We start from the raw sequence: 22,776 nt of genomic DNA on the forward strand, positions 1-22,776 counted from the left end.
CACGCTACTGCCCGGGGCCTGCCTTGCCTGTGAGGGGGACTGACAGCTCCAGGGAGCTTCAGGGGGCAAGGAAGAAAAATTTCAGAAAAAATTTAAAACTAAAATAAAATCCAAGCTTCCTGCTGCCCAGGCATCTTGTGGTGAGGGTTCTTTAGGGCAGCTACTCCAGCCACCTGCCCCTTCAGTCTGTGCTTACAGACATCCCTTCACCTTTCATTTACCCAATTTCTCCTGACCTCACCTCAGAAAGCCCAGGGGGTCTGGATGTGCTTCTGGCCATTGTTACTGCCCTGGATAGAACCTGCAAGGGAAGGGGTTCGAGTTTCATTGAGCTGTTAAGGATTCTACGAGAGTTTCTCATCCCTGTTTTGTGGCTAAAATGTCCCTGCTGATCCCATTCCCCTTCCTTGGCAACACAGACGTCAGCAGCTTTGGCACTGAGTCCCAGGGAAGGCTGGGCTCTCACCCCTGAGAATTAAGTTTCTAAAGCAGCCCAAGGGGCTGGAGGAGCAGGAGGTCCCTGCCCATGTGGGGAGTGACAGGCCCTCAGCTGGAGCCTGAAATGTCTCAAGAAGCAGAGCTTGAGCTGCGTTAACAGGAACATGCAGATTGTTCTTGAGCAACGTGGAGCCAACTGTCAAAACTTGCATCTCACAAACAAACCTGTCACCTCAGCAACTGCTGAACAGCTCCAAACCTTCCTGGAGACACCAACAAACACCCTCCCACGGAGGTGACTGGTCAGAGTCCAGACAAAACAGCTCTAGGGGTGCTCTGGCAGAGCCACAACTATACCCTGTGTTACCCTTTGCCTGGTCAAGCACTCAAGGGGCAGTTCTGCATCCAGATTCCATCTGAAATCCCACTGCAGCCTTGCTTTCCTCCAGCTGCAGGAGGCAGCTACAGCATTTCTGAGCACGTCTCAGATGCAGCTCTGGGAGTCATTGCCAGTGCTGAACTCTTACCAGTTCTTTTTGCAAATGATTTTCCCCTTATTTTACGAGGTTCCTTGCTGATTTCAAAAAAGGGGAGATGAAAGAACTCTTCATGTGTTGGACTGATGGAGCAAACCAGTATTAGATTATCTTCTCCCTCCCCCCAGGCTCCTGGGAGTGCCAGGAGCTCAGTTCACAGGTGCTGCTCCTCTTCCCCCTGAGCAGATGACAAACCCTCTGCCCCACCTGCCCCACACTCTCACTTCACCCCTGTCCTGGCTTTTCCTCTAGAGCTGCAGCACCCACATACCTGCAAGTTTCACCTGCTTGAGCCCAGGAGGCCACACCTGGTTGGGTGGAACCTCCCCCATCCTCCCCATGGCCCAGCACACCCACCCACCCCTGCACAGCTCCACGGGCAATGACAGCCCAAACACAAAATGCTCATTTTTATTTTCTTCTCTCTTATTGCTCAGCTCAGCTTCCACCCCCCAGCCCTCACTCACCCTTTTGGTTGTGCCATTTCTATTTAAATCCAGCAATGCTGATTCTGTGAAAGATAAACCCAAGTCAGAGCCAGAGGGACACCCCCTCCTATTCATTATTGCCCAACACCACAAAGACCAGCAGCCTGTCACAAACAGCCCTGATTTGTCCTGAACTGACAAGGGTGGTAATTAGTGCTGGCAAAGAACAACTGAAACCCTGCTAAAAAGGGGAAAAAAATTGCAACCTTATGTTAGAAAAAGAAATCATCTCTAGATTATTTCTCAGATAAATGTCATTATTTCTTTCATAATATGACCAGCCAGGTGTCACCTACTGAGTGGGACAACTGCAAATCCTCTTGGCCCTGGATGGGCTGTTTGCAGTGAACTGGACAAAGGGGTGATGGAGAAGTGGGCAGAAGCCAGAGGGGTTTTGTCTCAGCTGGAGACACCCACTATTCACCAACCCTGCCTGCTAAAATGGGAATGTACATCTCAGCCAGAAATACAGGAACGTGCCTGGGTTTTGGATTATTTGGTGAAGGGAGGCATTACTGTCTTTCACACCTGCATGTCCACAAATCCATGCCCAAATTCATTACTTACCTGGCTTGCAACAGATTGTTTTAATATATAATGAATCAGCATAAAAAAATCTGCCAAGACTTCCAGCTAAACCAAAGCATTCCATGGTACAACTCTCTCAGCTGAAATAAATTCCCCAACATTGCAATTCTCATGGATTCCTAAAGCAAGAACCACCTGCCCTTCCCAACGCCAACTCCAGCCAGAACAGCCCATGTTTTTCTCCTCAGAGGACCAAATTGAAAAAACAACCCAACCACTTCATTCACTCCTCAGTGCCAGCTGGAAAGGTTAAAATTTGATAAAATCATTGTCTCAAAGTGACCTGATGTGAACCAGTTCTGTGGGACAGGCAGAGCCAAATTAATACTTCAAATGCCTGAAAATTCCATTGGGAAAGAATATGAAATAAAAACCAAACACAACAAGTCTGGCTGATCAAAAGGGTCCAGTGAAACTGTATTTCTGGAATTAAATGTTTATTTAAATATGCAGATGACTTTGTTTCATTGCTACAAGGTCAATATTCGCTTTCAAATGGAAGCACTTTATTTGGTTGAATTCTGTCTCCAGAAATGAATGGGCAACACCAGAACCTTTTACATTGGCAATGAAATCACAACACTGAGATGCCACCGAGATCTCGAGATCAGTGCTCAAACACACATACACACACATATACAAATAAAAAAGTGCTCAACATCATCATGTTAAAATAGAATTTTGGCTTTTTAGGTCTTCTGACATTTCAGGCAGGAAAACAAAACCCAAAGAACAATATGCAAACTAAATGAACTTCTGAAAAATACTCAGCATTAAACACAACTTTGAGTATCAGTAAATATGTTTCTTCTCTATTTACAGGTGTTAAGAAAGGGCATTAGAGACTTTTGCTGGGGATCATGAGATTTCATAGGATGTACAGTCCACGCTGCTGGGCAAGATTAGTAAATTCAAGCAGAGTTTTTATAAACCAGTCACATATTTAGTTCTTCAGCATTTGCCAAAGGTAAATTCTACAAAAATGACTCATTCATTACCCTGAATAACGGCAGCGGAATAAACGTGTGGAGGCTACAACACGACTGTCACTATTTCTGAAATGAGTTTGAAGATCCAGGCTTTTGGGAACTAGTTGCCAAGTTTATAAAAACTCCATACATGGTCTTTCAATAAAACTTTAGGAGTCAATCAGTCAGCTAAAGCTAATGCTCCTTCTACAGCACAATTCAGCAACACAGACATTGCAATTGTTCCAATGTTCCACAGAGGCTGACAATAATATACTGTCCACCCAGATTAAATATAGAAAAGCAAACTTTGATCTAATTTGTACATAGATGGCACAACAATAGGTGAAAATGAATTCTCAGCTGCTGGTTCAACAGTGCATTGGACACGAGAATAAAAATACTGCAGCTAAAAATATTTTAAGGATATTTTTTGCACCCCCGTTACCTGCTCAGCCCTTTAGATACCCCCACAGGTGGATGCCACAAAGCCTTTGCACAAATCTTTTCACAAAGCCACAGGTGCCAAGTATGTGAATCCCTCCTGGAGTCTCATGGATCTAAACAGCTCAGTGACCACAGTAGCAGCAATGGTAAGGATGTGGTTTAATGGATTTACAACCCTCTGATGCCACAGAATGGCCGTGGGGTTGGTGTTCCCTGTGCTCAGCACAGGCACCAGAGCCACCTGGGGTGGGTTTGAAACACAAACTTTCTGCTGCTTGATGTGGCAGATATTAAACACTGTCATTAAACAGCTACAGGATGAACTGCAGCACAAGGGACTTTGTGTTAGTGAAAATAAAAGTTGGTATCTTGGAGGAAGAGAAGAGGGCAAAGTTATGAAAACAGCACTTAACCCAACTGAAAAAATGACTTTTTCCTGCATGGGAATGACCCAGGCCATTCCCAGCATGGAGAGTCCATGATTCTGGGATGTGTTTCCATGTGCTGACCCCACACAGCAGAGCAGGCAGCAAAACAACACTGGTCTGTCTGCAAACTAACCCTGAGAGGTTTCAGTTTAGGGCCGCTGCCCAGAGGGGCTCTGATAGAAAATTTCTCAGAATGTGGGGATTGTATAAAATATGCTGAAGTTGGATTAGAGCCAGAAGATCCCCCTGTGTTGATCCATGAGTAAGTTCAGCCCTCAGGAGCTATTTAGTGGCAACTGACTCTTGCAGGGCTCAAGCTTGTCCAAAGTGACTGTAAAACCCAAGCAATGGTAATGACTGAGGAAACCAAGATAGAATATAGAAGTTTAGAGAGCAATCAACCCTTTCACAGGCAGTTGAGGTCAGATCATGTGATGTTTGGAGATACTGTAGCTCTCTCCCCACTGCATGAGGTGACAAGAGTGCAGCATCACTTATCCTACATCTGCTTCAAACCAAACCACATGAGAACAGGGTGGTCACAATTCCTGTCTGGCTGATGGGTCCAGGTCCAGTCCATTGCAAGGTGAGAGAAGGAAATAGTGCGATTTCTTTTTTTTTTCTTTCCTCTTTTATTTATCTAAAAAAACTCTGTTATTCAAACATTAACTGATGAGAACGCACAGGAGGTCATGCAAAAAGAGAAGGCAGGTCTGAAATGCTGAAAAACAAACCAACAAAAGAAAACTGCAAAGAGATTACCCACGAGCCACAAAATAACGTGACCCTGAGGAAGGTGGGCGCAGGCAAGGCAACAGGGCGAGCATGCAGGCTGAAACCAGAGCCAAACGGGGCCTGTGGCAGCAAAATGGGGCTTCAAACCAAAATGCCACGGTCTGTGTGTGTCTGTGTGTGTGTGTGTGAGGAAGAGGAGGGAGAGAGGGGGGTGGATAAAGAGGAGGGAGCAGAGAGAACAAGCAGGAAAACCAGCGAACACACAGGAGCTCGAAGGGTTTCAGGAAACAGCAAGGGCAAAGGGGTTTAATACTTGGGATGGGCATCAGCCTGGGTTTAAAGAAAAAAAAAAAAGGCTGACAAGTATTAGTGACCTTTTGGGGAAAGCAGAATATTGAATAATGCATGGGGATCGAATTTAATATCTGCAAATTCAGAATCAGTCCAGCTGCTGTAACACTGTGCCCAGGGCAGGTTTTCCACCTCCCTTCCACGCTCTCTGATGAGAATTCCTGCAGAATTAGCACTAAAGGCACCGTGTGAAATGCTGAGGGACCAGTGTGTACATTCAGATGGACTGAGGGACAAAAGGACAGCAGACAGACCAGCACATGCTTGGGACTCTCTGGCCACCCTCTGCGTCCAAGGGCAGCCAGCAGTTCTCTGACAGAAGTTGGGGGGAACTGCGTGGGGGAAAGTGTGGGTTATGTTTGACAGAGGGGCTGTGCCAAGCTGGCAGGAGAGTGGGAAAGGCTGATAAGGTAATCAGAGCCACAAGTAGCATGCCATGGAAAAGAGCAAGCATCTGAATGGTACTGGGATGGAATTTAGGCCTGAATTTTTCAAGTGGGAACTCCAGACAAGACTGTGAGTCTGGCTTTCCAGGGGTGTGTTTTAACTGCCTGCAGGGTAAACAGACCATTTTGTTTCTCCTTCTGTGACAAGCTCGCCCCGAGGTTCTTGCACCAGCACAAACACCTTTAGGAATCTAAAACATAAGAAAGACAAAAAGAAAGAGACTGGATTAGAAAGAGGTTGGGGAAAATGGGATCCCTTATGAGCAGCACTGCCTGCAGGAGGTTAAAGGAAATAGAGCATCCAAGCATCTACTGGGCTGCAGGGGGTTAAGGAAGGCTCCCAATCCTAACAGCAATCTCTCACCCTCCGGCCTGGGGATGAACATCACAGGGACACTGCTCTCCTCCAGGAGGAGAACGTGAAGCTCAGGAGCAGGACCCTGCCAGCACCTACCCCGTGCCACCAAGAAAACAAACAGCTTTTTAATTTTCAGTCTGCAAAGCAGCACTGCAGCTGTTCAAGTGACAGCTCCAGAGACCAGCAATGCTACCAAGTAACAGGAAACTAAACCATAAAGAATTTGGAGAGGAATCCAGAGCTCTCCTTTCCACCATGGGCTGTCCCAAGGGAAGCCCAGGAATACAGAAGTCAGTGGCCCAGCCTGGGCCTCCAAACCCATCCTCTGTCCATCCCTGTTCGCACACTCTCCTGGCTCAGAGCAGGTTTCCCCTTGGGCCAAGTGAAGCCACAGTCCAGGAGGTTGGTTTGGCCCAGACTGCTGTATCCAAGGGAATACAGGGTGAGTTCAAACTTCCCTTGCATTTCAGAGAGCAGGGGAACCTTCCCCCACCTCCTCTGCATCCACTTCCATAAAAACCTTCCAAGTGACAGCACAAAAAAGGTTTTCAAAGAGCCACAAAATATTTTTCCTGAGCAGGAACTGTATTGGTACTTAGTGTGGGAAGCAGCTTTGGGCAATTTGCTGTCCCTTAGGAAAGTTAAACCATTATTTTTTGCCACTAATTATTGCCACTTATTAGTAATTGCCATTAAAACCCCCAAAAACAAAACCTCACGGGAATGAGAAAATATAATGTTTATTAGAAGAAGACACCATGGTACATCAAGCTATAAAGAGGTTCCTGACAAATAATGATTCTTTAAAAAATAAGAAAGGAAAGGAGACAACCACACAGGCCAGATTGAACAAACCTTAACACACAACAGCAGTTTCTATGCGAGTCCAACCAGGTGCAGACAGCTGAGCAACCAAAAACACTTTTCCACATAAGAGGGACCAAAGTAGTTACCAAAACAACAGCTGGGTTAAGCACAACAACAGCCTATAAAACCATTTATATTTATACACATATAAAAGGATAAAAACAATTCAAATTCAAGTAACTTTAGTTTTTAAGTTATGTTATATACATTTTTCATAATGGGAGAACTAAGGGCATGTATTTAACAAAAGGATTTTTAAAAGCCACAGTCCAGTTTATAATTACCGATTCCTAAATAATTTGGCAAGCATTAAATAATCAGATATATCCTAGATAAAAAGTGCATCAGCATGGTTAACTTTTACCTATTTACTTATATAAGTCAAGGCTCTGCATGGTGGTTACAGCAAACAGCAGAGCTGCAGCCCTGGGAATCCCAGAGCTGTCTGTGAGGATTTATTGATGTCAGAGGTGAGGGGGAACAGACCCACAGAGGCCAAGGAGCCAAAATGCTCATCAGCCCATGGCTCCAAAATCGTTTTAATCAAGAAGTTTAAGTTCACAAACCAGCCCCTACTCCTTGCATGGCACCCAAACATCCAGGCCTTCTGCTGGAAGGAAAACATGGCATTTTTTTGGGTGCAATGCAGAGTTTACAGAAAGCTGCTTATTCCATGCAGGGTTGTGTATCACATCCCTCAGTGAAAGACAGTTTTGCTCCCAAGAAGATGGTACCATAGTCAGTGACACAGGATGGTCAGTCTTGAGTAACTAGTTCCTGTATTTGACAGTTCTCAGCACCAGACAGGCACAGAAAAGCCCTGCAAGGTGCTACCCCTGGGTGTGCACAGAACAGTTTCCTGCATGAATCCCAACGAGAACGAGCCCTGCAGCTCTGACTTCTCTTAAGAAGGACAATAAATGCTGTTTGCACTAAATGGACACAGCTGGGCCAGCACCTTCCACTGACATTTCAGAGGCGACCTGACAAAGCATCAGCTGAGTGAGTGGTACCTAACAGAGTCTTTCAGTGATGGAGATATGACATGTGCATTCATCTCTTCTAAAGAAAACCTTCTCAAATAGAGCTCTTAAAACAACCGTAGCAGCAAACCAGGAGAATAAAGGGTGGACAGGCCTATACAAACCTACTCAGAGATTTTCTGAAGTGGTTTGTACACATCTGGAAAAAAAAAGGCAAAACAAGATAGACATTACTGTTCTTTTTGTGACAGGGTTTGCCAACACCCTCTGTAAGTGTCACCAGCAGCCCTCACACAGGTATTGGCAGGGGCACACAGACCCAGCTGGGCTCCCTGAGCTCTGTGACCAGGAGGGCACCTGCAGCACGTGACTTACCTGTCCTACCCAGCTCAGTTCTGCAGCAGAGCCCTGACAGCACAGGCTACAGCTGACTGAAAAAGCAGCTTTGCACAAAGCAGTGGCATTTCTTGGGCAGAGCTGCCTCTGACTCCAAACCCATCCTCTGTCCATCCTGAGGACAGGTACTCCTGAGCCAGGACTTATTCTGCTGGCTGGGAGAGCCACAGGGGTGCTCAGAGCTGCTGGGAGCTCTCACCCTCCTGCAACCAACCTTTAGCAGTATCAGCTGCTCAAGCTTCTCTCCAAAAAGAGGAAGGAATTACTGAAGTTTGCAAATGCTTTAGTATTCACAGTGTTGTCTTCAGGAATGTCATGGCTTCCATTTCAAGGGCTGAATCACTTTTACCAATACATTAAAAATAAAATCAGAAATTTGCAGCTTGCAACAGTTTGTCTATTAAACTCAGTAGCATTTCCCCCAAATCTTTATGTTGTATTCTATGAAAAGTTCTCTTTTAGCTCTTCTTTGTAACCAGAGAATTGAGAATTAAGAGGTAAACATCATAGTTCCTATCCATTGGATATTCACAGATACATTTGATTTTGTTCCTGAAGTCCAGTAAAAATAATGGAAAAACTTAAAAATTATTTGAAAAACCTCCATTGTGGCTACAGAAGTGGCTGTTGCAGCTGTCCCAGCCTTCACCCCCAGCACTGACTGCATTTTCAGCCTAGTGGAAGCTTTTTGCACTCTTCTGCAACAAAACTGACCCTGTATTTGCCAACAAAACCATGAAACTCCTGTATTATGGCAAAATAAAGCAAGGCCCAGATTTTCACCTGCAGCAGACAAGGCACTGCTCTGATTAACACCAAATCCAACACTGTGAACTGCTCAGGTTATAGTGTTGCTTTAGACAGTTCCACTCCTCTCTTCCTACTGTCCATAAATCCCAGTGAAAATGGTTCAGTGTTCTCTGGGCTTGGATGAGGCAGCTTGTTTCACACTAAGAACTCTGAGGTCCAGGAAACACAACAATAGTCTGAATAAACACAAATTATTGAACAGTGGAGTTCTAACACATCCCAATTTGGAACAGGACTAAAATCTTTTGATTTCTTGGTGTATCCCATTCCCAGGTGTTCAGTGCTGCCATTTATTCCAGCAGGACTGCCCTGCAGCACTGCTGCCTTACACACACTCCTGGCTGGGAGGAATCAAGAGCTACAAACAGCAGCTTGCAGAGTCCAAACTCTGAGTGTCTCTGCTGATCTTGTGTGAGCAAAAGATCAAACCATTAGTTATGGTCAGCTGTAACAGCAAATATATCTGAAATGTAGCAAGGTAGGAAAGAAGAGAGGAGCTTTCTTCATGTTTTACCCCTTTATCAAGGACCACAGAGAGGTTTTAGCAAGATGTCTCCTTGCCCTTCCTCACACACTAAAGGATGACCAGATTGCAATTCAAAAGGTCCCAAAATACAACAGGCTCCGAAAAGTTCCCACACAGACACAAACCAGCAGTCTAAATATTTCCTACATAAAGTTCCACTGAATGAGTTTGGGACAAACAGTCAATTTGCAAATGTGTCTGAGATGCCACCTGGATATCTGAGGAGAGCCTGTGTTATCCCAAATGGCTTTGTGCTTCCTGCACTAAGTTGGACATGCCATGGCAATGTCAGATGAGCAGACACTCTCCAGAAAAGGCTGCATTTCCCCTCTGGTTTCACAGTCCCCCATGCCACCCTTCTCTGACCAATAAAAGCATGGTTTGCAGTAGAGCAAGCCATAATTAGTCCATGTAGGGAATAATGCACTTGGTGGCATTGTACAGACTTTTAAAAGGCTCTGTATCTGCAACACAGAGCAGCTTCAGGGTTGGATTATCTCTGTGAAAGCAAATAGAATAAAAATAATAGTATTAAATATAGGTCATAGCACCTTTGGCATTTTTGTCCAAATAGACTTCAACATACGACGTGGGGACATAGCCCTCCTCATCTTCGTTCCTTCGGATCCGCGTCCACCCATCACCTTTGTCTTCTTCTATTACATAGAGCATCTCTCCTTCTGCTACAGAAATTGTTCCTTCATTCTGACCTGAAAGACACAGTGACAAGGATTTTAGGGTGTCCTGCACAGTGGGAACCAGAGGCATTGTGGGGTGACCACATCTTTGTTGCATCACTGGCAGCAAAAACAGGAGCATGGGTTTCTGGAGTCAACAGTGTGAATACAAAAAACCAGATAAATGTGATCCTGACACCAGACTTTTGGTTCTTGTTCAAAGGCCTCGTGTAACAGGAAACAAATCACTTAATGCCTCTCTAGAAACAGAATCACCCCAGAGCCTCACTTGCCCTTTGGCTGTTTCCACTGCAGGGGTTAAACAAAGATTTCCCACTTGTTCTTGGCATATGAACTGAAAAAGAAACAGTGAAATTGAGGGTAAAGTTGGAGTGATACCTTCAAATGTATAGAGCGCTTTACACGTTCCTATGGTGGGTAGTGGTTCTTCATCATCAAATTCATCATCAAAGTCTGTTGCAGGTACTTTCATCTCAGTCTCCTGACTCTGCTCTTCTGTGTAACTGCCATCTGGGCTGCTCAAGAGAGATAAAACACAGCAACTATAGCGACCAACCTCAGGAGCAGAGAGAACCACTCTGTTACCAGGCGCTTCAGGCAAGGGGAGCACCCTCAGCTGCAGCAGCTCCGCCACTGTAAAGCAGCCTCAGAACTGGCTGTGACACCAGATGGGTGAGCCCCATCATTTTGTTACCATTAAAAGCTGTGAAAATGCACTGTCTCACTTGCCTTCACAGCTGCGAGCATGGGGGCTATTACAGAGTTTGGAAACACGTTCAGAATTTAGCTCTTGGAGTTGGGATATGGTACAACCAGGATGCAAAACACTGAGTGCCCAGAGTGGGTGTGGTGACAGAGTGGGTCCCTGAGCACTGCAGGGCTCCAGTTCTGCCAATCACTGAGCCAGGGCCAGCGGGCCCAGCTGCCTGCCCTGTGCAGATACTGTACCTCTCGCGGTCCTGGGCACAGCTGTTCACCGCCGCCGGGTGCTGGGGCTCGTACATGCCGCTCTGGCGCCGGGGCTGCTCGCCGCGGGCAGGCAGCCTGCCCTCCACCTCTGCCAGCCAGCCCTGCCGGGAGACACGGCCCGTTACCTGCTGTGCCACAGCTGCCACTCACACTGCACAGCCAAAACCTGCTGGAAATGTATTTACATTTCCTTACGAGTGGCAGTTGTCATTTGTGCAGTTGCTGGGCTCTGTGGGTATCAAATCCATTGGTTTTCCCAAAAAACACACTGAGAACTTGACTATTTTTGACAGTGGGTGATGAAAACACCCTTGTTGGTACAGAAAAAACAAAGGTGAGCAATTCAGATCTATATAGACCCTGTGAGACTGAAGGCAGCTATCAGCTGAGAAGCAGCAAGGCCAGAGCTGCTGTTGTCCAGTAAAGGAGAAATCACTCCCCAGGAGTTCTTAGCAACTCCCCAGGAGTTTCTCATGAGAACTCCTCAGACTTCCCACAAGACACCACAGATGTTCCTGAAAACACTCAGGATGATTTCACCAAAACATTGGACTTGTGAGATATGGATTATAACCAATTGGAATTTGTAGATTGATGGTGTGATATCCAATTTAGCCATTGGAATGTAGCCTTAACCCCATATAAACCGTGTGCAGAGTGTAATAAATGGCATTTGCCTGATCACATCAGTCTGGTGTGTGGTGTCCTTGTTCCTACACACTTATTGTTTACTTTACACCATGGGCCAAGGGAAGCAGGTAACAACAGCTGCCATGAGATGATGCTGCTCTAGCCACAATCAAATAAAAAGATGTGTGGCAGTTTAGTCTCAGTAACACCAGAGACACAGCAACCTCTGGGGCTGCTGAATGAATGAGAACTAAAGCTGAGGAGAATGAAAGAGCCACTGATTTCAAACAGGTAAGAAAACAATGGATAGTGAAGCCACAACTGTAAGAAACATCAAAAATTAACAGGCTGTATCTGTTTCTGTACAACGAATAATGTAGAAAATGAAGTATTTTCTCAGCCTTATTATCCTTCTCATGTAATTATAATGGGCTTTATATATTCCAAACACTCCCAGTCAGCTCTTGAGATTTTGTATCACTAGGAAGCTTCCTGTTCATGGCAGACTATTCCTTAAAACATACTTCATGTGATGGTTCCTGTCTTGCTGCAAGTCTCTAAACGGTGCTTTGCATTTATGTCACTGATTTCCCACAGATGACTTTGACATGATGCTTCAATTTATTTAATGAATTAAATAAGCATCTGAACCCCTCTGGGCAGTCCAGAGAGCACTGCCTTTTCTTTCCACCTCCACTTAGCACAATCTCTTTTCTGTGGCCAATTGAACTGTGGGCTGACAGTCACAGGAGATGGTGCATGTTTATGTTACATAAATTGGCTCCAAGATCCTGATTAATTCAAGTGCTCCAGTAGCACTTTCACACACACAGAAAGGAGCTGCATCAATACACCTGGAAAAGCCCTGAAGCACCTGCTCAGACTGAGCACTTGCTGAGATGCTTTTTACCAAAATGTCTCTTCTCATACCTCGAACTTCTGAACTTCTAATCGTAACTTCTCGATGTTCTGTGCAAGCTCTGCTAATCTGTGGTCCACACTTGCTGCATCTCCCATCTGAGGGTTCTTGATATACACATCTTTCATCTTCGTTAAGGCATCTCTGAGAGGCAGAAGAGAAACCAAACATGTTAGTGCAGCTGAGGGCAGATGCCTTTCCCTACATGAGGGCAAATGAAAGGAAAATAAACTGCCTCTTCTTCACTCTGAGGTTCAGCCTAAGGAACTGAAAACATACAGATAGGGCTTTTGCCATTAAAAAACAACAGTAAAATCCCTTGCCAGAAGAGAAGTTACACTGTTAGAGATGAAAAACAGGGATTTACCTACAATGTGAGAAGATATTTGGTATTGATTTTTAGCCTGTTATTGTTGTACTATAATATCTACTTGCTAACCCTGGGGAAAATAATAATAATAAAAAAATCTCACAACCACTGAAATGCATGACAGCTCCAACTTTCTAGATGAATATCACCCCAGTTTTTGGGGCAGAGACAAACAGTTGCATCATTACCCATCATGGACTGACCTACAGTTGAGAAACTGGGACAAAAATGTCTATATGGATGTATCAAGAAAAGAAATGGAGTGCAAACCAGACATTCTCACCCTGCCTGTTGCAGTTTGCCTTTAGCAACCCAAATAATTTGTAAGATATTTATTTCACACTGCTTAACACAAAGCTGACTCCAGATGGTTTGTGTTTGTCTCAGCTCAGTGGCAGACACACTTTGGGCTGAAAAACACAACTCTGCATCCTGCTAAGTCAGAGGGCACCTTCACTCAGCTCCTTCTGAGGGCTGTGCCACATCAGCCCCAGTGCCAAGAGCTCAGGGCTTCTGAGATGGTGATTTTAAGTCCTGCCATGATGGATGTGGTGCCACAAGACCAGGACTGATGCAGGACATGCCCTGATGAGCTCCCTCAGTGCCTGCAGAGCTTGCACCAACAGCAGGGAGCTCCTGTGACCTGAGTCACACTCAGGCTGAGCTCACAGGAAAGTTCTCTGCCTGATGATGGACATTTCGAAGCTGAAAGATGGAATTATGAGCTGATTTCCTGTAATCCTGCTGCAACTATTCAGTTTTTCTCTAGGCATTAGCTGGGGGGAGAAAGGTTAATGTGAGTCCCACGACTCAAGTTAACACTGTTTTATATTTTAGAGTTTCCCACCAAACTCTTGACAATTACAATCCTGTGCCTGGCTTTGCTTTGTGTGTGTGGAAACTGGGAAAAAGTGTGGGTGGCAAGGAAATGGGATTGCTCTGTGCTTGAAGCCTAAAGGGACAATGTTGCAAACATATGAGTCAGAATTATTACTATTTGTTTAACTCTTATTTAACCAATGGTACTATTTCCTCAGTCATAAACTATTTTTATTTAAACTAACACTCTGCTCTGATTCCACATTTGATTTTAACATTGGGATCAATGCAGAGCAGTAAAAAAATTCTGTACAGACAAATCAAAGTTTCCACAGAGGAAAAAAACCAAAGCAATGAGAAATGATATAACCAAACAGAGTTTTCCTTTCTTGTTCAAGACATAAAATAAAAAAAAGAAATTTTGGGTTAGTAGGCAAAATAAACAAGTTCTTGAAAGCAAGATAACAGCACAACTGTGCAAATGCAAAGCAGTATTTAGGGACAGACTAGTCTTGAAATCCTTGAGGGAAGAAAAGTTCTGTCTCTTGCAAACAAAACACGCTGAATCTTTAATGCAACTGCAGAATGTGAACAAACACAAAGCACAAATACAGGCTGCCAGAATCAATTAAAAGTGGGTAACTAAAATAGCCTTATTCTCAACCAGAATGATAAATGCAGCCCTGTAGAAAAAGCATTCACAAAGCACTGGAGTCATTATCTTCCTGCTTCCAGGAAATCTAAGCTAAAGATCAGAGACTTAAGGCACACACCAAAGAACCAGCACTTTGGATGATGTTATAATGCTGTAACAGCCTCTGTGGTTGGGATTTACCACGTCCACCAGACACAGAGGCTCTGCTCAGTGCCTGTACCTTTGACTGAGGCTGTATTTGCATCCTGCTCTTCACTAAAAACACCCTCATGACAACTCACATCAACAAAACGCTCAGTGTATCCAACAGTGACCTTTGTCTCTTCCTCTTCAAAAGCCCAAGAAGGCAGCTCCAGAAAGGAGGAAAAGCTGCATTCAATAGCTACACTTCTATCATTCTCATCCTTATACCAGGATCTTCCCTTCTAAACATTCCAAAGGCAGGATAATACACTACACTGAAGTGAGAGAATGGAACAAACAAAAGGCACCTTTTGCCCCAGCTCAGACCCTCATCAGCCCAAATCAAATCCCTGATTTCAAAATCTGAGCCTTGCATCACTCAGGTGTTCTTAGCCATATGCAAAGTCTGGTCCTTCCTTTCTTGAAACAGCACATTAACCAAACCTAGAGCCTTATTTGCTCTTTCTCCTATTATAGTTGTTCCTGTTGTATATGAGACCACCTATTTCATTTCTCATTGGAGAGGTTTGACTCACCTTTGATCCAGCTCCTTCTGAATGTCCTTGTTCAGTTCATCAACCTTTTGCTGCAACTTCTTTCTTCTCTGCTCAGGTGGGAGATTGCTGAAGTCTTCGGGCCCTGCTCCCTGTACAGAGTGGAATGGAAGGGGGCAATAAGGAAAAAAAATAATAATCAGGGTCTGAAGGAATTCTTTGGGATTGCAGTTTGAAAACAGCTCAAAAAAACCTGTGCCAAATCACAATGGTCTGAAGCACTGCTATCATTTGCACTGTGTTATCAGGCCCTGAATGGTCAGGAATCTGGATGCCCTAGAAATGATCCCAGGACCACATCCTGCTTCCATAACAGTGGCTAATCAACTGGAGAATTCCAGAATTCAACGGCAAAGCTGAGAAACTATTTTTATCTAGTTATCATCAGATTTTGTTTAAGAGAGTTGCCTTCTCATGGAAAGCTGATCTTCCCTTCCTTCCTTCACCCTGCTTCAGGCAGCATTCCCATAAAAGCAGTTCCTGGCTGGCGCTCCTGTGTCACACTCACACTTTTCCTGAGCACCACTAAGTGCTGGTCCAACACAGCTAATTTATGTCAGGGCTCTCCTAAACACACCAAGTTAACAGAAGCACTTCCCATTGCATTCTGCAATTTAAAAAACATGCTGCTTACTTTCCAGGATCCACATTCCATGCCAAAGTCTCTCAGTTTTTCCTCTCTCCCTTGTACTAGCATAAAAATCAGGAGTTATATCAAAGTCACAGAATGAATCCATTTGAAATCATAACAAAGGAAAAAATGTGAAGACCACAGTGTTACCTTTGTGTTATTCTGCTTGAAAAGCCCTTTTCTGCCTTCAAACTGCTATGTCTCCTCTTGATTGCCTCAATTTGATATAGCAGATAGATGAGACATAAAATACATCCACACTATTTTCTTCACAGCAACACCTGTTTTTGTCTTGCCAGAAGGCAAGGAGGGCAGTTTGGGTGGGCTGTGTGGGACACACATCAATACTAATTAGTTGCACCATAAAAGATTGAGGTTCTTGTACATGATCTTGAATTTGGACAGGTTTTACTTGTTTTAGTTTCTGCTCATTCCATGTCCCATTTCTAAGGGGAATACTGGCCTATGGGAGAAAGAAGGGTAAAAACACAAAGCTGAGTAACCAAATTCAGGGGTCCATCAGCTTAGTGAAAGCTTGTGAGCAAGGTTGGGACATGAGTCTCACTGAAACACCACATTTCTCTCTGAGGAGTGTGAGTTGGTGGACACACTTCCACAAAAGCTGCCCATTAGCCCCTTGACTCTGCCCTGAATGTGCTGAGACATTGCACTCTTCTTTCTGCAGCTGCAGAACAGGCTGTTCAGAAAGTGTGTGGGTGTCAGAGGGCTGGAGGACAACAGCAGGCAGGTCACTTTCCCTCTGGACTGGTCATTCCAAAACAACAGAACAGGCTTGGTGCAGCTGCTGCTGCACTGACTGTCAAAGACAGCACATACATCTTGTTAAGCCTTGATGACCTGTGTAATAATACCTAAAATTCCATTCATGAGACAACAAGAAAGCAAATCTAAGACAAATTGCTAAAAAAGTTATGTTGATTCCCAAACTTTAACCATATGGATTTCTAGCAGTGCTTACATTACTTGCTGTCCCTGGTAGAGATGATTTCTATCTTAATTTTTTCTTTAATGTTAATATTTTGCTTGACAGTAATTCCCACATCACATTAGATGTGAGAGTGATTCAATCTGTTTTATGGATAATCTACACTAAAGCCATACACATCTTCTTAAGGCAAAGTATCTGGAGGCAGCTTTGTAAATAAACAAGCAGTTTTAGGAAAGACTAGATGACATATTCTGACACATTCTTCTCAGTTTTAAGCAGAGGAGACAGACACACTTGAAAATATCCCCAATTATACATTAGCCAAATGTAGCAGATGTAGCTAAACAAATTTGGAAAAGCATCTTCTTTTCATATCTTGTTTTTGAGTCTTCATCTGCATTTAAAAGCTCCAGGCTGGACTAAATCCAGCAGCTTTGCTCCCAATGGTCAGCCCAAAGACAGAGCTGCACACCTGGGACTGGGAGGTGACTCACTCGGACTTTATTCCGTGCTCAGGCATTTCCATCAGAAGTTACAGATCCTGCTCCGAAAGGGAGAGCCAAGGAGCAGTTTTTGCACATGCTGGGCACATTTCATGCTCTCAAGCACAAACACACCTGGGCTGTGTCTCAAGCTGTGGACATTAGAAAGGCTGCAGCAGTGAGGTGCAGAGGAAAGCTGTGCTATTTCTGATGGGCTGTCACAGGACTAGCAGAGCTGCAGCTCACAAGATTTCCTTGCACAAAGATACTGGGATTTAGGATGCAAACTGTCCCAAGATGAAGGACTGTGGAAAAGGAGGCCGTGTTAGGACCATTTCTGGGCTGAAGCTACATGTGGGGAGAGAACAAGGTTTATCAGGCACAGTCCTGGCTCTTGCACAGACAGGATCCAAGAGGAGATGACAACAAGCCACTCTCCTCCACCTGAGGTACACGTGGGTCTCATCCCTCTCTGCACATCTTTCCAGTTTGTGCCATTCCTGGGGAAAGGCCAGGTCAGCCATGTGGGCAGGTTTGATTCCTGCAGAGGCTCAGCTCAGCTACACCACACACTGGCACTGTGACCAGGAAAACCAGTGGAAATCCACGGTATAAATGCACTGCACTCCCAGGACAGTGGCTTGGCAACAGCCAAAATAAGATTTGCAAATATTCCAGACACTTCCATCATTCCTTAGACCTACCCATGGGTCTTCAGGGAGAAGCAACGTTGCTAAAGGAGCCCAAGCAAGTCCCTGTGTTGCCAGAGCAGCAGCAGAGGCAGAAACTTCCAGAGCTACTCCAGGCAGCTCCTGGCCCACAGTGTTGTATCCAGGAACAAGATACGTGTAGAATCATAGAATGGTTTGGGGTGGAAGGGACCTTAAGCCTCATCTCATTCAACCATGGCAGGGACACCTTCCACTATCCCAGGCTGCTCCAACCTGGCCTTGGGCACTTCCAGGGCTGGGACAGCCACAGCTTCTCTGCCCAACCTGTGCCAGGGCCTGCCCACCCTCACAGGGAAGGGAAAGAGCACCCAAAGGAACTAACTGGTGAGGAATAAGAGAACTTGGAAGGCAATGCAGTCAAGGTGGTCCTGGATCCTGAGGCTCTCCAAAACTGCCATCAGACACTGTGGCTCTCACATGCTTGCACAAGGTGGGTCAGCAAACCAGTTGCGTTCTCCTTGTGAGAGGCAAAGGAATGTAGACAAGCTGTCAGGAACATATCAAGGTGTGGAGTGTCTCAAGCAAAACAATACCTTGTGTATGAAGTTCAGCATGTAATTTACCTCCTCAAGTGTGTTCACCCCATCCCTTTCCAATTCAGTAACATCTTATCTTACCACAGTTCAAGAAATCTTCCCAGTTGCATCCAAGATGGAGTTTAGGATTCACATATATGATCTCTCTCCATTGGCAAATTTAAATCAGATTGAGTTAACCTTGTTGGTTAAGGTTTACAGAATTTGAATTAATATAATTATTGGTTATTCTGAAGGACTACATAGGGCTGTAAAATGTAGGTGATAATGGTGCAGATTGCCAGTAATACCTGGACATGGAAAGCAAACTTTGTAGCTACTTTACACAGAAAGACATGCACTGCTCTCTGGAAAAGGTCTAGCAAGCTCAGAGACCTGTAAGTTTTTCCTTCTTTTAATGTTTTAAAGTATTCTTATACAGTAGCAGAATTATTCCATAGTGTTTTTCTACATTTTCATAGCCCTAGATTATAGTAGTGAAAACTAAACTATGTATTAGAGTTAATTTTTAGCAGCTTATTAGAAGACTGAATTCTGATCACCTCTATTAGACTCCAGACCTGTGTATTCAGAGTTATCTGATAAATGTCAAAAAAAGTAAACACAAAGAAGAAACAAATTTAACAGTTAATTTTGGTGTCATGTCACATGTGGCACAGTGCACATTCAAACACACACAGGAAATTGTGATTAAGACACAGGACAGGCATGCTGTAAATGTGCTTACCAGCTTGAGAGAAAGCTTCATGTAAAATTGGAGAGATACAGGGTGGGGGGGAGAGAGAAAAAACAACAGTGCATCAGTAGAAGAGGAACTTTTTCAAACTGCTGTTACAATCAAATGACACATAATCCCCTTGCTGTTGGAAGGCAAAATGGGTAACACTAAGAGATCTGTGCAAAAGTTCACAAGATGGGCTCAGGCAGCTGCCGTTTGGTTGCCAGGAACAGGAATGGGAAGGGCTGTACCTGGCACAGGTGCTTTAGCACTGCTGGTGGAAATCTGCCCTGGACTGACTGACAGTGGCTACAACAACAGTGGGTTTTCTCATTACAGGAACATCACTGATGTGGTCAAAAATCAGAGGCTGCAAATGTATGGGGGTCACTTTAGATCAAAACTGTGCTGAAATGCATCAGCCACTTCTCACAGGGGCTTCAGAGAGGGGGTGGCACCTGAGCCAAACCTCAGTGGGGAGGTGAGAACAGCCCCAGCAGCACGATGGGATCTCCAGAGACTGCCTGGTTCTCCAACTATGGCCAGAGGACAACAGCCCAGAAATGTCCCTGCTGACTGCACAGTGCTGGCTGGGCAGGCATGGAAAGTCATTTCACATTCTTGAACAATTCAAAAACAAATACTCAGACTCGAACGTACTTCAGCCATAGTCAGACAAGGTCAGGCCCAAGGAGCAGGAAAAAACCCAATCTATTCTCTTGACACCAATTTGATTCCATGGCAGCGTGGTAAGACATTATTCAAGCTCCTTAAATGATATATACATGATCTAATTCTTCAAAGTTACCACACTTCCTGGGGCAGAGCCAAAACATTATCTTTCAGTTACTCTGGGGAAGCGAAGTCTGAATGCAGCGTGTGCCCACGGAGCCCACGCACAGCCAGGTGTGTCCCTGCCCAGCAGCACCTGCACACACAGCTCTGGGCAGGGCTGCAGGGCCCCAGGAACCCTCAGGGGACCATCTCTGTGCCTGGGCACCCGACCACCAAAATCACCAAAACCTCCTCCAGTGTTGCAAGATGTTACAACAGCTGCGGTTCAGAAGGTTTTCCAAGAGATATGGAGGCTTAAGAGTGTTCCTGTGCTCTGGTCTGTGCCAAGGAGCACGAGGGAGCTGCTGCTCAAGATCTAAAGCCAGATATAAAGGGAGAATCAAAACTCCACCCAGCCTCCTCTTCCAGCAATCAGCACTGAGCTGCCCTACCAGCTCTCTGGGGACAGTTGTGAAATGCTCCAACCACCCAACAAACTTGTCAGTGCATCAATGCACACATTTTGTGCAGGAGTTGAAATGGAAAAACTGGACAACTCCTCTCTCCAGGCAAGGGGCTGTGCTGTCAGACTTCAGAATCTCTTTCCATTCAAGTTCTCTGTCACTGTACTACCAACAGCTCCTGGGAATGGTGCTCTCAAAAAGATGTTCCATTTTGAGCAAAAGCACAGTTCTTTAGGGTTGAAATTAAAATAATAAGTGGCTCGACACCTATGATGTGTTTGACAGCACAATTTAGGAAATAAACTTTTTTTTTCCAAAACAACAATTGCCATTAGTCACCAGGATTTGTACAGCAACACATGCCAGTCATTCAAGGGAAATAAATGGCCTTGAAGTAACAGTGGAATGCTGCATGTGAAATGATCATTCAGGGACAGGGCAGCAGCGAGACTCCCCTCTGCAGTCCAGTCCATTAGGAACCAAACACAGCATAATAATCACAGTGCTATGAAGAAATTCACTCTGAGCTAAAGAGGTCACTAAAAACAAAAAAGCAAACAAAACCAATCCATTTGAGAGAATAATCACAGAGGAAGGAGAAAGAACGATCTGAAGAAATTCAGCGTAGGCAGCTTGTGTTTGTATCATTGCTTTAGCACTCCTGTGAACTTTAGCATAGACATGATCAGCACAAATTGAGATTCTTGTACATATATACAGACAAGACTCATGGTGCAGAATAAATATTTACCTATGAAGCACTCTATAAAGGCACAAATGTTTGCTACATGCGCTAGTGGCTAAACACTACTCACTCTAAAGGCACTAAATACTGCTGAGAATCATCTGCATCAAGACTATTCTTTTGCTGTGAATTCAGCAAATTTACAGACACTGTATGCCCAATTCTTATGCTGTTAAGCAGGACAAAAATAGAGAATTTATTAATAGCATTTTCAAATAGTACATCAGGGATTGTTATCACCAGTATAAATAAAGCAGATCATAGGCTGGAAACAATGAAATGCTGAAATAAGTCATATTCGGTTTTCTATTTCTGAAATGGTCGTTTTATGTGACAGTGATTCGTTTTCTAGAAACAGACACAGGCAGAGTGAAAATAAATCTGCATTAAACACTACATAACTACTTTTGCCCATTCTGCTGGGTTTTCACAGCTAGAAACGTGCTCACAGCTCCTGGGAGAACAGGGGCATTTTCCACCCAAAAGATCAAATAAGTTACATTTCCTTGAAATGAGCAAATCTGTTTCAAGCTGTCAGTTTAAACCATGTCTAGCTTAGTCTTGCAGGGGAAAAATGAAGAGTCTAAGAGCCACAAGCTTCAATAACACATGAGAGAGCATGGAAGGCAGCAGGTCCATGTGTTATTGGACAGTCACGGACACTAACCTCACTTACAGAAACAGGGTTGAATCAATCACTGGATTTCCATAAAACCAAGAGGTCATTTTCTCTTTTTTTTCTTTTTTTTTTAGTGGCCCTGTAACCATCTCCCCATACGCTGCTTTATCCAATAATCAGATTTAGAGGTCACATATCTTGATTCCATGAATTGTCCATCGTCACAGACAGTTCAGGGAAGCTTCCAAAAGCTCTAGGCAGTGCTCCACCCCCATGGCACAGAATGTGTCACCACACTGCTGTCCATCAGGGTTGGCTCGTGATGCTCAAGACTTCACTCATTAAATAATTTACAATAAGTGCACAGAACCTGTTTGTAACCCTTCGGATTTAACAGGTCCAGCTACTTCAGTTGTGCCAATTTCAGCATTTCCAGGACTGGCAGACATCTCTTTCCTGCACATCACACAGTAAGCTGCAACTTGCCTCCCACCAAATTTTCCTGGGATCTTTGGCCAAGCACATTCCCACGGCACACTCAGAAGGGCGTTGTAAGTGGGGTTAGCGACTGTGCAGCAACGTATGGGCTGAGCACACCATACACAGACTTACAACATATTCCCTAGCCTCAACGGCACACGTGGGGGTCCCTAAAGTCCTCTTCATGAGTTCTTTGTGAATATACAAAGACTGTGTCTGCTGGTGAGTCAGCAAGAGAAAACACACATTGGTTACACCGGAGACGAGCACGGCACCTTCTGTGTTTTTACTGCTTCTACAGCAAAAGGCAGCTCGGTGTTTAACCAGCCTCAAAGTGCAGAGTGGGAGCTTCCTAGAAACTAGGTGAATAGTAAGAGTTCAGCATGCTCACAAAGATCAGGAAATACTGTGGTTTTAAATGCTTGCTTAAATACCAAGGTCAGAAAACATCTCTATCTGCGCTAGAATAATCCATGGCTTTAATG

At 44.5% G+C, this 22,776-nt stretch overlaps 1 protein-coding gene across 11 annotated transcripts in view; it reads right to left on the reverse strand.

Moving 5' to 3' along the window:
• Positions 1-6,507: 6,507 nt before the first annotated feature.
• FNBP1 (formin binding protein 1) overlaps positions 6,508-22,776 on the reverse strand; it is a 94,762-nt gene continuing 78,493 nt past the window's right edge. For 2 of the 11 annotated variants that reach the window (XM_071574681.1, XM_071574675.1), the window contains 7 exons: positions 19,219-19,233; positions 15,145-15,254; positions 12,593-12,725; positions 11,012-11,133; positions 10,442-10,581; positions 9,917-10,075; positions 6,508-7,832 (listed from right to left, as the gene is read on the reverse strand). In XM_071574681.1, the coding sequence (XP_071430782.1) occupies positions 7,798-7,832; positions 9,917-10,075; positions 10,442-10,581; positions 11,012-11,133; positions 12,593-12,725; positions 15,145-15,254; positions 19,219-19,233 (714 nt within the window). In that variant the 3' untranslated portion in view covers positions 6,508-7,797. The other 9 variants (XM_071574683.1, XM_071574678.1, XM_071574682.1 and 6 more) reach the window with 7 other exon arrangements.

The sequence above is a fragment of the Pithys albifrons genome, chromosome 20 (genome assembly GCF_047495875.1).
Source record: "Pithys albifrons albifrons isolate INPA30051 chromosome 20, PitAlb_v1, whole genome shotgun sequence".
NCBI lineage: Eukaryota > Metazoa > Chordata > Aves > Passeriformes > Thamnophilidae > Pithys > Pithys albifrons.